The sequence below is a fragment of the Haemaphysalis longicornis genome, unplaced genomic scaffold, assembly GCF_048455015.1.
Source record: "Haemaphysalis longicornis isolate Haplotype H1 unplaced genomic scaffold, Haemaphysalis longicornis Haplotype H1 scaffold_4, whole genome shotgun sequence".
Classification (NCBI taxonomy): Eukaryota; Metazoa; Arthropoda; class Arachnida; order Ixodida; family Ixodidae; genus Haemaphysalis; species Haemaphysalis longicornis.
In genome coordinates this window covers 187,822,587-187,834,996 of record NW_027526361.1, presented here as the reverse complement: position 1 = coordinate 187,834,996, position 12,410 = coordinate 187,822,587, and the positions used below count along the sequence as shown (strand labels likewise).

The window sequence follows — 12,410 nt, the reverse complement described above, 5'->3', positions numbered from 1 at the left end:
AGCAGTGCCCGGCGTCGTCCAAGCTCTGCGTGCGGAGCTCCTCCTCCGTCGTCGGCGCGGCGCTCCCTTGGCGCGCCGTTCGTTACCACCTCTGAAACAACGTCGAGGCTACGCTCGAAACACAGATGGTGCAAAGAATCATTTCGGGTACAGCGTCCAAGAAAGCAAATGCAAAGAAAACTGATGATACTCTTACACCAGACACGGAGCGCTGAGCGATCACGCTGCACTATAGTGCCTGGAATATACTGGTATATTCTAGGCACTGTAGCTGCACTGCAAGCGTCGTTGCTCCTGCGCTCACTGTATCCTTCCGCCGAGAACGGAGGAGCGTCAAGCCCGGTTTGGCCCGGTGTGTAAGTGCTTTACACTCCGGTATAAAACAAATATGTGTGACTGTGTAAAAGCACCCACACACAAAAGATGTTTTTTGTAGCTTTCTGATGTTTTTACGCTCGTAAAAAATGGATTAAATCAAGAGCGCACAAACACGTCACGATTAGTTCAAGAAATAGCCGTTGCGCTCCGATACCATCGACCCCCCAAAAATCCCCATCTCAGGGGCCCTTTAAGTTTCCGAGCTATATGCCTTTATGCGCCTAACAAAACAACTGAACGTAAAGTGTTTTTTGAGCGCATTGAGTGTTACCTCGATGATGACAAAAATGTTCTTGTGTTGGGTGACTACAATTGTGTTTGCCATGCGAAAGATAGAGCAGGAACTGCCACAGTCCGTGATGCGAGCGCGCTGAATTACTAAACACTATTGTAACCGAACACAGCTTAGAGGATATTGGCGGTATTATGTCAGAAGGACGACCCGTGCAGTATACCCACCACCAAAATAACAGCCATGCACGATTAGATCGAGCATATATATCAGCCAACCTTGCGCATGCGTGTACCAACTATGAAGTTAAACACGTCTCGTTTAGCGATCACAGCTTAGTGTTTTTCACATTGGGGAGGGCTTCAAAAAAGCATAAATTCAACTGGGAACTCTGGAAGTTTAACGATAAACTTTTGCAGGAAGAAACGTTTACAGATAAAGTTAAAGAAAAGATGCTGAAGCTCGTTCAAGCACAGGAAAATGAAGTAATACCATTGTGGGAACTTTTTAAACAAGAGGTTAAGATGCATGCGATTGAAATGGCGTGCGCAAAGCGTCAAAGCGAGAAAATGAAAGAGAAAGAATTACAGTGCCAGCTCGATTTCTTGCTGAGCAGAAGCGCAGCGCAGTGTAATGATAGCACTGAGGCTATTCGAGAAGTTAAACGACAACTAGAACTTATCGATCAGGAAAGATACCACGGCGCTATAATACGGGCAAGGACTGAGAAGCTGTGGCTAGGCGAAACGCCGACGAAACGGGCACTTGGCGAAGAAAAGAGATACGCGACGCAAAACGAAATAAAAGCGGTGCGATATGCGGGTAACGTCACAGAAGATAGAGAAACAATACAACGCGCATTTGAGGAGTACTACGGGGAGTTACTGCGACGGCCGAAGCTTATCAAAGACGGGTTTAAAACAGAGTTTCTTCCATTCATGCCCATGCTTGATGAAGAAGTTAAAACTAACCTTGAAGTTCCTATCACCTTAGGGGAAATTGAACGAGCTATAGACGAGCTTACACCCGGGAAGTCACCAGGGCCAGATGGCCTAGGTGTCACATTTTATAAATTTTTTAAATGTGAAGTATCTCAGGTGTTGCACCGAGTTATTAATGAAGCGTATGAACACAAAGAAATGCCTCCGTCGTTTAGAAAAACGCATGTAGTTCTAATCCCAAAGACTGATGATCCTACCCAATTATTATCTGTAGAAGCATATCGGCCAATTAGTCTAACAAACGTTGACTATAAAATATTTATGAAGGTTCTAGCGAGCAGATTGCAGAGTGTAATGAAGGAAATTGTTGGACCACATCAAACATGTGGAATAAAAGGACGGACGATAATGACAAACGTCCACCTGGTCAGAAGCGTCCTCGAGTGCGTTGATGTGCTAGGAGGGCGTGCGGCCATACTGCAATTAGACTTGCAAAAGGGGTTTGACCGCGTCGCCCATGAGATCATGTTTGCTATCCTTGAACACGTAAACGTAGGATCTGTCATATTACAAGGTGTGAAAATGTCATACGCGAATAGCTCTGCGAATCTCATAGTAAACAAAAGGTTAAGTCAAAGCTTGGATGTTCAGTCATCTGTAAAACAAGGATGCCCCTTAAGCGCCTTACTTTTCGCCATATACATTGAACCTTTCTGTCGGAAAATTTTACACGACGAGAAAATACAAGGATTTAGGATACACGAAAATGAAGTTAAAATTCTATTGTATGCTGACGACATAGCAATCATCTGCAGTGACAAAGAAAGTGTCAGCATAGCGGTCAAACAAGCATCACGGTTCTGCGAGCTTACGGCAAGTGCGATAAATTGGAACAAATCTATAGGTATTTGGCACGGTACATGGGATACTACACCCGAGTATTTTGAGAAATTACATTGGACCACCACACCTGCCAAGTACCTGGGTGTACCACTGGATCAATACAGAGAACCGACGGAGTACTGGGCCAAAGAAACCGAGAAAACTCGAAATAAAGCACAGAAATGGGGCGGGAGGGACTTGTCAATGTTCGCCCGAGCCACCGTCTGCAACATTTTTTTAGTTGCTAAGATTTGGTATGTGCTCCAAGCCCTGTGCATGTCAAGGAAAAGTGTGCAGAAACTGCACCGAGTATTTGCGGTATTTATTTGGCATTCTGAATGGGAACGAACAAGCCGCACTAATTTATTTCTTTCTCTTAAGCGCGGAGGATTGGGTTTGACTCATTTATTTTTGAGACAGGTCGTTTCGAGGTTTCTTTTTCTGAGAGATCAAGCTGATCCCACTTTGCGTGCAATAATTCAGATAAGGTTGCGAGATGCCCTACCTAATTTTGCTATTTCGACTGTTGCTGTAAAGCCGGTGGCTATACGCGGATTCCTTAGGGAAGTAGTGTGGGCATTTAAATTTCTGAATGCCCGTTTTTCTCTGCAGTATTTAAGTGTTGTTCCACGAAGAACATTGTATAAAGATATTATTGATGTTTCTTTGCCTGTTCCCCTTTATCGCTGTATATATGACGGAGGAAAGGCCAAGGATGTTTTAAAACGGATCAAAAAGATGCCGATTAAGGCATCGAGCAAAAGCTTCTTTTTTCAACTTCATAGTGGCACACTCCCTGTCAAACCATGGCTTCAGGATAAAGGAATATTTGTAGGCGGGAACGTCAACTGCAGAATGTGTAATAAGCCAGAAACAACAGAACACATCTTTCTTGATTGTTCTGATGCTCGCTTTCACTGGGACATACTTCAGCGGACACTTAAAAAAGACTTGCCTGTCACTTATTATGGTATCCGTTTCCTACCCGTGGACAAGACCGAAAGTGTTCCCTATGACATGTTTATGGTACTGAGCCTTCATAGTTTATGGAGGACTAGAATGGCAGACAGACATGCTGATGTGGATGCTCGACCAGCGAGAGAGTATTTTGTGGAAAATATTTCTTACATACGAGAAGTGTACACGGCTTTAAACGAGCGTCCTGAGTGGCTTCCCGTGCTCGATGATCTGGCCACGCTAAAGCGATTTTAAAAACACCATTGCCGCTAATTAGTGGTTGGTATTTTACCCCTTTTGAATGTATTGTTTGTATTATGACTTGTGTAATGTGAACGTTTCAGGCAAAACGGCAATAAGGAAAAAAAAAAAGCAGAGTGGCGCAGTGGAAGCGTGCTGGGCCCATAACCCAGACGTCCGTGGATCGAAACCACGCTCTGCTACTGTTTTTTTTGCGGGTGGAATTTCATTTTTTAGTCTCACATCTGTAACCCATGACTGTGTGAGCAGCAGCTGTTACAGTGATCGTCCAGCAGAGTGGCGAAGTGGATTCCGCTTCCGGCCACGAGAGTGAACGGACGCAGGATGGATGCTCCGTCAGGGGCGGCTACAGCGGCCAAGAAAGGCCGCGGAAACCGGACGTTTGGAAATGGAAATGAGGATTATCAAGTTACGCTGCCTACCTTGCCAACAGGTCAGAGTGTTGTCAACACTTTATTTTTGCACGGTGATCTCCGGGCTCGCCCATATCGGGTAGAAGATTTTCGCGACGCACTGGCTCGTCTGTCGCTGCTCCCCGAAGTTATCGCTTTGGGGGCGTATCAGATGAGCCATGTGTGGGCCGTGACGTTTAGCAGCGCTGAAGCTGCGAAGAAATTGGCCGCCGAAACGGAATTTAAAGTGAAGGACCGTCGGTGTTTGGTGATTGACCCTATCAACCAGGACGTGCGGATGAAGTTGCACTGGCTACTTCACAATGTACCCGACGAGGATGTGCGGCTGGCGTTCGCACCGTACGGCAAGGTGACGGAAATAACAAAACAGAGATGGAGGGTGCAAGGCATTACCGACAAGGGCTCTACAACTCGCACGGTGTCCCTCAAGCTGAAAGCAGGAGTGAATATCGAAGATATCCCACATCAGATTCGAGTGGCGGGGGATAACGCCCTTGTGGTGGTTGCGGGCAGGGCACCACTCTGTCTGCGCTGCCACTCAATGGGTCACGTGAGGCGAGAATGCCGTGTACCCAAGTGTACCGTCTGTCACCGGTTCGGACATACTGAGGCGAACTGTGTGCGCACGTACGCTAAAGTTGTAGGACCCACAAGGAACGACGAGTCGTCTGAGTTCCTTATGGACGAGGACGAAGCGGAAGAATCTGCACTTGGGACTACCGAGAATACCACCAAGCAGGAAACGCCCACCCACACTCGTGTTGAGGAAACGCCCCCAAAGGATGCGCAAGCAACCATGCACCGCCAAGGTGAGCTTCTGCCGACACATCGGCAGGAATTCGAGGACGCCACATCAACCGCGGGAACCAGTGGTGTGCTCACGGGGACGCCGAGTCAAACTGGGGAAGTGAAAGAAATCACTGGACCAACGACCGCCAACGTTGTCGCAAAACGTCCCCACGGGGACGTGAGCAACGAGGCAAGACGCTCTGGTGAACGCAACACGGACGAGCCACCACCGAAAGCGACACCGCTGAGACCACCGACGCTCCGACACCCAAGTATGAATGTGCCGCCGAGTAGCCCACCGGACGAGCGGCCAGGGGGGGCACAACCACCGTGACACTCAAGTGCTGCGTGCTTTCGCCGGCTAGGGACCCGCGGACAGACGAGGGATCAGTTCAAGGCTCGAACTGATTGTGAAGTGCTTTTTTCATCCTTATTTCTATCGCGTTATCACGGGTGTGTGTGTGTGTGCTGGTGTGTGTGTGTGTGAGTGTGTGTGTGCGCGCGCGCGAGTATTTACGTAAGTGCGTGAAATGGACTACGCTTCAACAGCACGAGTCAGGAAGGCCAAGAACTACAGCCCTACATTGTGAGTCACACGTCAATGCATTTGTTTGCACGGGATAGGTACCGCGCATTTGGTATAACTAACGACCATGAGCGCTAATTTCCAGACAGCACTACGTGTAGCAACGTTAAACGTTAGGGGTCTTGGGTCTAGAAGGCGGCAATGCCAATTAAATCGTCTATTTCAGGACAATGAGCTACACGTGGTTGCTGTACAGGAAACTAAAATAGAGAGCGAAGTGCATACTGATAGCATGGTGTCGTCTTTCCGTGCACATTATAATGTGTGTGTGAGCCACGCCGTGGGTACCTCCGGTGGTTGTGCCGTTTTTATTCGTAGGGATCTCGGTGTTGTGGAACAGGCAGTTGTGAGCTGTGAATCTGGTCGACTTCTTGTCGTAGACTTCGAGTTGTCTGCTATGTCTTGGCGGCTAATCTGTGTGTACGCCCCAAATAATGAAGCTGAGCGAAAGGTATTTTTTGAGCGCATTGAACAATACTTAAATACGGAAAAAATAATTATTCTCCTCGGTGATTTTAATTGTGTTTGCTCCGCTGTAGACCGCGCTAGAAATCGGCCTGTCAGGGACAAGAGCGCACTTTTTCTAAGTGAATTGGCACATGATTATAACTTAGAAGACATCGGCCAGGTATTGCAATCCGGCGTGCGACCCACTTTCACGCACTTTCAAGGGGAAAGTAATGCACGGCTTGATCGGGTTTATGTATCACTGGAACTGCTACCAAACTGTAGCAAATATGACGTAAAACCAGTGTCCTTTAGCGACCACAGCTTAGTCATGTTTGAAATCGGAAAAAATGAACGAAAGACCCGGTTCAACTGGGACTTGTGGAAATTCAACGCTCGGTTGCTGAACGATGAACTTTTCGTAAAAGCGGCTAAAGAAAAGATGAATCAGATACTCACGGCTGAAACGATAACCATCGCGGCTGCATGGGAGGCCTTTAAAGGCGAGATAAAGACTTTGGCTATTGAAAGGGGTTGCATTCTTCGACACGAAGAGAAGAAAAAGGAGCGAGAACTGCAACAACAATTGCAGTTCCTTGTATGCATGGAAGGAATTGAGCCCGGTAAATTTAGTAAGCAGATAAGAGAAGTCAAGAATCATCTGGAGGCATTAGACGTAGTACGGTACAGAGCAGCAGCGATAAGAGCGCGTTCTAACCAACTCTGGATGGGCGAGACGCCCACCAAACGCGCTCTAGCTGATGAAAAGAGGTACGCCAGCAGAAATGAAATAAAGGCAATATTTTTTGAAAACGAAGTACAATGTGAAAATGACAAAATTAAGCAAGCATTTGTATCACATTACAACAAATTGTTTGGTCAGAAGAATCGCCTAATGGAAGGATTCGAAAAAGAATTTCTACATTTGATGCCAATTTTGAGTAGGGATATTAAAAACCGCCTTGAAGAACCCATATGTCTCAAAGAAGTAGAGAATGCAATAGACGAGCTGTCACCAGGAAAGTCGCCTGGGCCAGACGGGCTTGGGGCGGCATTCTATAAAACGTTTAAATGCCAGCTAGCCATTATTCTAAACCGATTGTTTGTTGAAGCTTACGAGTTAAAACAAGTACCCCCTTCTTTTCTGGCTGCGCATATGGTGCTAATCCCAAAGACAGATGATCAGGAGAAGCTGCAGTCCGTTGAGGCATATCGACCCATTAGCCTTACCAACGTCGACTACAAAATTTTTATGAAGATTTTAGCAAAACGGATGCAAAGTGTGATTAAGGAATTGGTAGGGCCTCATCAAACCTGTGGTATACAAAATCGTTCCATAAGCACCAACATTCATGTCGCACGGAGCGTTTTGGAATGTGTTGATGCATTCGCGGGTCGAGTAGCGATGCTACAACTGGACTTGGCGAAGGCGTTCGACCGAGTGACACATGACATATTGTTGCGTATATTGGAGTATGTCAACGTTGGCGACGTGATCCTGCAAGGGGTCAAAATGGTGTACACAGATTGCAGCACACGAATCATTGTTAACAAGTCCCTCACAGAACCCATCCAAGTCAGATCGTCTGTGAAGCAAGGTTGCCCCCTTGCCCCGCTGCTTTTCGCTTTATACCTCGAGCCGTTTTGCATGCGAGTAATCAAGAACGAAAATGTACGAGGCTTTAAACTACTGGCGGCTGAAGTGAAATTGCTTGCGTACGCGGACGACGTGGCTGTGTTTTGTGATGACAGGGCAAGTTTGTTGGAAGTCGTAAGGGTAGCGACCGCATACTGTGACCAAACAGGGTCTGAAATCAACTGGCGCAAATGTCAGGGCTTCTGGCATGGCGCTTGGGACTGTACGCCCGAAAGATTTGCGAACATCGAGTGGTCTGTGGTGCCGGGGAAATACCTGGGAGTCCCGCTGAACCATTATCGTGAGAGCAAGCAATACTGGCTCGATGAAACAGAAAAGATAAAAGAAAAGGCCGCAGCTTGGCAGGGGCGAGATCTTTCGATGTTCGCAAGGGCCGCCGTATGTAATGTGTTCCTCATTGCCAAAGTCTGGTATGTATTAACTTTTTTATGTATGCCCAGAATGTGCCTGCAAAAGGTGAACCGTGTGTTTGCCGTATTTATTTGGAACTCGAGTTGGGAGAGAGTTAGCCGTACTAACTTGTTTCGCCGTGTGAAAGACGGAGGGCTCGGTCTCTCCCATTTGTTTCTACGGCAATTAGTGTCTCGTTTTTGTTTTGTCAGAGACCAAAGTAACGACTTTCTGAAAACCGTTATACAAGTGAGATTAATGGATTTCATTCCGAATTTTATAGTGTCTTCTGTTGGCGGCCCCCGACAAGGGCTTAATGGATACCTCAAGGAAGTGACAATGGCATTCCAAATGCTACAAAGCCGATTTTCGTTTGAATATTTATCCGCAATTACAAAGAAAAAATTGTACAGAGACTTAGTCGACACAATGCTACCGGTACCTCTTTACAGAACCGTGTATTCTGAAGCACCAGGGCAGGACGTTCTTAAGCGGGTTAAGAGAATGCCAGTAAGATCCACTGTTAAGACCTTCTTCTTTAAACTCCACACTAATACATTACCGGTAAATGCATGGTTGCAAGAAAAAGGCTTTTTCGTTCCTTGGACAATTAACTGTTCTGTTTGTAAAAAACCAGAAACCATTGAACACGTTTTTTTGGATTGTTTGGACCCAATATTCTTTTGGGACGTGCTGCAAAGAACACTCAAAAAAGAACTACCGTTAACGCCACACGGAATAAGGTATATCCCCGTCGTAAACGACGGAGGAATTCCTTATGACATGTTCATGCTGTTAGGCCTCCACAGCCTATGGAAGACTAGGATGGGTGTACGCCATGCTGATCTAAATGCCCGGCCGGTACGCGAGAACTTCATTGAAAGTATGGTGCAAATGAGAGAGCTATATAGTATACAGAGCCATCCGCCTGACTGGGTGGCGTTGCTGAATGACCTTGCTTCTTTGAAAAGATTTTAGTGTGACAATCGTCAGCCGGGTTTCAGCTGGCGACTTTTAACCAGTGTATGTGCATTTTGTTTGTGTATGTCTAAAACAGGCATTTAATAAAAAAAAAAAGCAGAGTGGCGAAGTGGAAGCGTGCTGGGCCCATAACCCAGAGGTCCGTGGATCGAAACCACGCTCTGCTACTGTTTTTTTTGCGGGTGGAATTTCATTTTTTAGTCTCACATCTGTAACCCATGACTGTGTGAGCAGCAGCTGTTACAGTGATCGTCCAGCAGAGTGGCGCAGTGGAAGCGTGCTGGGCCCATAACCCAAAGGTCCGTGGATCGAAAACACGCTCTGCTACTGTTTTTTTGCGGGTGGAATTTCATTTTTTAGTCTCAAATCTGTACCCCATGACTGTGTGAGCAGCAGTTGTTACAGTGATCGTCCAGCAGAGTGGCGCAGTGGAAGCGTGCTGGGCCCATAACCCAGAGGTCCGTGGATCGAAACCACGCTCTGCTACTGTTTTTTTTGCGGGTGGAATTTCATTTTTTAGTCTCACATCTGTAACCCATGACTGTGTGAGCAGCAGCTGTTACAGTGATCGTCCAGCAGAGTGGCGCAGTGGAAGCGTGCTGGGCCCATAACCCAGACGTCCGTGGATCGAAACCACGCTCTGCTACTGTTTTTTTGCGGGTGGAATTTCATTTTTTAGTCTCACATCTGTAACCCATGACTGTGTGAGCAGCAGCTGTTACAGTGATCGTCCAGCAGAGTGGCGCAGTGGAAGCGTGCTGGGCCCATAACCCAGACGTCCGTGGATCGAAACCACGCTCTGCTACTGTTTTTTTGCGGGTGGAATTTCATTTTTTAGTCTCAAATCTGTACCCCATGACTGTGTGAGCAGCAGCTGTTACAGTGATCGTCCAGCAGAGTGGCGCAGTGGAAGCGTGCTGGGCCCATAACCCAAAGGTCCGTGGATCGAAAACACGCTCTGCTACTGTTTTTTTGCGGGTGGAATTTCATTTTTTAGTCTCAAATCTGTACCCCATGACTGTGTGAGCAGCAGCTGTTACAGTGATCGTCCAGCAGAGTGGCGCAGTGGAAGCGTGCTGGGCCCATAACCCAGAGGTCCGTGGATCGAAACCACGCTCTGCTACTGTTTTTTTGCGGGTGGAATTTCATTTTTTAGTCTCACATCTGTAACCCATGACTGTGTGAGCAGCAGCTGTTACAGTGATCGTCCAGCAGAGTGGCGCAGTGGAAGCGTGCTGGGCCCATAACCCAAAGGTCCGTGGATCGAAAACACGCTCTGCTACTGTTCTTTTGCGGGTGGAATTTCATTTTTTAGTCTCAAATCTGTACCCCATGACTGTGTGAGCAGCAGCTGTTACAGTGATCGTCCAGCAGAGTGGCGCAGTGGAAGCGTGCTGGGCCCATAACCCAGAGGTCCGTGGATCGAAACCACGCTCTGCGTTTTGCGGGTGGAATTTCATTTTTTAGTCTCACATCTGTAACCCATGACTGTGTGAGCAGCAGCTGTTACAGTGATCGTCCAGCAGAGTGGCGCAGTGCATTCTGCTTCCGGCCGCTGCGCAGTGCGGACGCAGGATGGCGAGCTCCGTTCAAGGGGCGGCTTTGGCGGGCACATCGGCCCGCGGTACCAGGTCTTCTGTTTTTGACAACTCTGCAAACCAGGAATATCAAGTTATTCTGCCTCATTTGCCATCCGGACCATCTGTTCTGAACACCATTTTTCTGCACGCGGACGTGAAAGCCAGGCCATACAAGGTGGAAGATTTCCGTGACCCGCTGGTGCGTCTGAATTTGCTGCCCGAGGTTGTGGCCTTGGGCGCATATCAGATGAACCACCTGTGGGCCGTGACGTTCAAGGATGCCGAGGGAGCTGCGAAGCTGGTTGCCGCCTCCGAACTTCAAGTGAAGGGGCGGAGGTGCCTTATCATCGATCCGCGGAGCCAGGACGTACGCCTGAAGCTGCACTGGGTGCTCCACAACGTCCCAGACGACGAAGTGCGAGGCGCCCTGTCGCTTTACGGGAAGGTCACCGAAGTGACCCGTGACCGCTGGCGTGTGCCGGGCTGCACTTCGCAGCTCTCGACGACACGCCTGGTCACCCTACGACTGAAGTCAGACGTCACCGTAGACGACATCCCGCATCAGCTACGCATCGCCGGTGAGCAGGCCCTTGTCGTGGTGCCCGGACGGGTACCGCTTTGTTTGCGCTGCCACCGGAGTGGCCACATTCGGCGGGAGTGCCGCGTCCCACGGTGCGGGCGTTGCCGCCGCTTCGGCCACAGCGAGAGCGAGTGCGTCCGCACTTACGCGAACGTTGCCGGACCAGGGGATGACGACCACAGGGCCGAGTACGTGATGGATGCCGAAGACGCGGAGAGCGCTTCGAAGGGCAAGGACGAGGACGTGATGAAGGAGGCAACGCCCCCTGAACCTGCAGCCGCCGTGGCACCGAGCGCCGAACCACCCGCCGAAGGTGGCACTCCCACCGAATCCACGGACGTGCAGGGCAACCAAATCCCCACGGACAGTTCAGGCTTGGCCGAAGCACCACTCTCGGCGTCGGAGGGAGATAAAAGCAAGGAAGAAGAAGAGGTGGAGATGGCAGGTGTTCTTTCTGGTTCTGCAAAGCGTGCAAGGGATGCTGTCGAAGAAAAACAGGCCAGCACCGTCGAGCCGAGCGGTGACGAGCCGCCGGCGAAAGCTCCGACGCATGCTCGACGGGCATCGGTTAAAGTGAAGCCGAACATCAACGCGGAGCGGCCCAGGAAGCCACCGGACACTTAACGTGAAGCCCCTTTTGCGTCCCTGCAATGTCAATAAGGCGCAGTGATGTTCTCCGTCCAGTGCAGCGCAACGAGCAGCCGTCTCCGGGGAGTGTTGAGCAGCTACTATGGACAAGAGCACGGCAACATACTTGGGATATCCGCCGTCGCTACACTGGAGGCTAGGGTTCGTTGAGCTGGTCTTTGTTTTTTATGCTCTTGGTGTGCTTTAATTCGATGTAATGGCTACTTTAAATAGGCCACTTCGCATTTCTACATTAAACGTAAGAGGGCTTGGGGCCAGGCGCAAGCAATATCAGCTGCGAAGGATTATGGATGACAAAGAAATAGATATAATGGCATTCAAGAAACAAAAATTGAAAGCGAAGGCAGCACCGAGGGCATGATAAGGCCCTTTAGTGGGCGTTACAGCGTCTGCGTGAGTCATTCTGTGGGAACTTCTGGGGGGTGTTGTATTTTGGTTAGAAATTCAGTTGGTATTCGTGTACGATCAGTTATTTCGAGCGAAACTGGCAGGCTTGTGTGTTGTGATTTCAACTACTGTGGAGAAGATTTTCGTGCAGTGTGTATCTATGCACCAAATGTTGCAAGGGACAGGACGGTTTTTTTCGAAGGGTTGTCTGAATATTTAAAGAAGCAAGAAAGAGTAATTTTATTGGGCGACTTCAATTGTGTGTTAGAACGAAGTGACAGAAATGTGTCGCCGCGAACAA

The 12,410-nt window shown here is 48.6% G+C and overlaps 1 protein-coding gene and 6 non-coding genes across 7 annotated transcripts; all 7 read left to right on the top strand.

The window, feature by feature from the left end:
* Positions 1-3,761: 3,761 nt before the first annotated feature.
* Trnam-cau (transfer RNA methionine (anticodon CAU)) lies at positions 3,762-3,833 on the top strand. The gene has a single exon. It is a non-coding gene; the product is annotated as a tRNA-Met (tRNA).
* A 5,495-nt stretch (positions 3,834-9,328) lies between these two features.
* On the top strand, positions 9,329-9,400 carry Trnam-cau (transfer RNA methionine (anticodon CAU)). Its single transcript has one exon. It is a non-coding gene; the product is annotated as a tRNA-Met (tRNA).
* Positions 9,401-9,488: 88 nt separating this feature from the next.
* Trnam-cau (transfer RNA methionine (anticodon CAU)) lies at positions 9,489-9,560 on the top strand. Its single transcript has one exon. It is a non-coding gene; the product is annotated as a tRNA-Met (tRNA).
* Positions 9,561-9,647: 87 nt separating this feature from the next.
* Trnam-cau (transfer RNA methionine (anticodon CAU)) lies at positions 9,648-9,719 on the top strand. Its single transcript has one exon. It is a non-coding gene; the product is annotated as a tRNA-Met (tRNA).
* A 246-nt stretch (positions 9,720-9,965) lies between these two features.
* On the top strand, positions 9,966-10,037 carry Trnam-cau (transfer RNA methionine (anticodon CAU)). The gene has a single exon. It is a non-coding gene; the product is annotated as a tRNA-Met (tRNA).
* A 246-nt stretch (positions 10,038-10,283) lies between these two features.
* On the top strand, positions 10,284-10,355 carry Trnam-cau (transfer RNA methionine (anticodon CAU)). Its single transcript has one exon. It is a non-coding gene; the product is annotated as a tRNA-Met (tRNA).
* Positions 10,356-10,413: 58 nt separating this feature from the next.
* LOC144180154 (uncharacterized) lies at positions 10,414-11,698 on the top strand. The gene has a single exon (XM_077708540.1). The coding sequence runs from the start codon at positions 10,490-10,492 to the stop codon at positions 11,696-11,698; it is 1,209 nt and encodes a 402-aa protein (XP_077564666.1). The 5' UTR covers positions 10,414-10,489.
* Positions 11,699-12,410: the final 712 nt, after the last annotated feature.

Bases quoted from the DNA above. Each gene is read 5' to 3' on its own strand.
- LOC144180154 (XM_077708540.1), top strand. From the start codon at position 10,490: ATGGCGAGCTCCGTTCAAGGGGCGGCTTTGGCGGGCACATCGGCCCGC.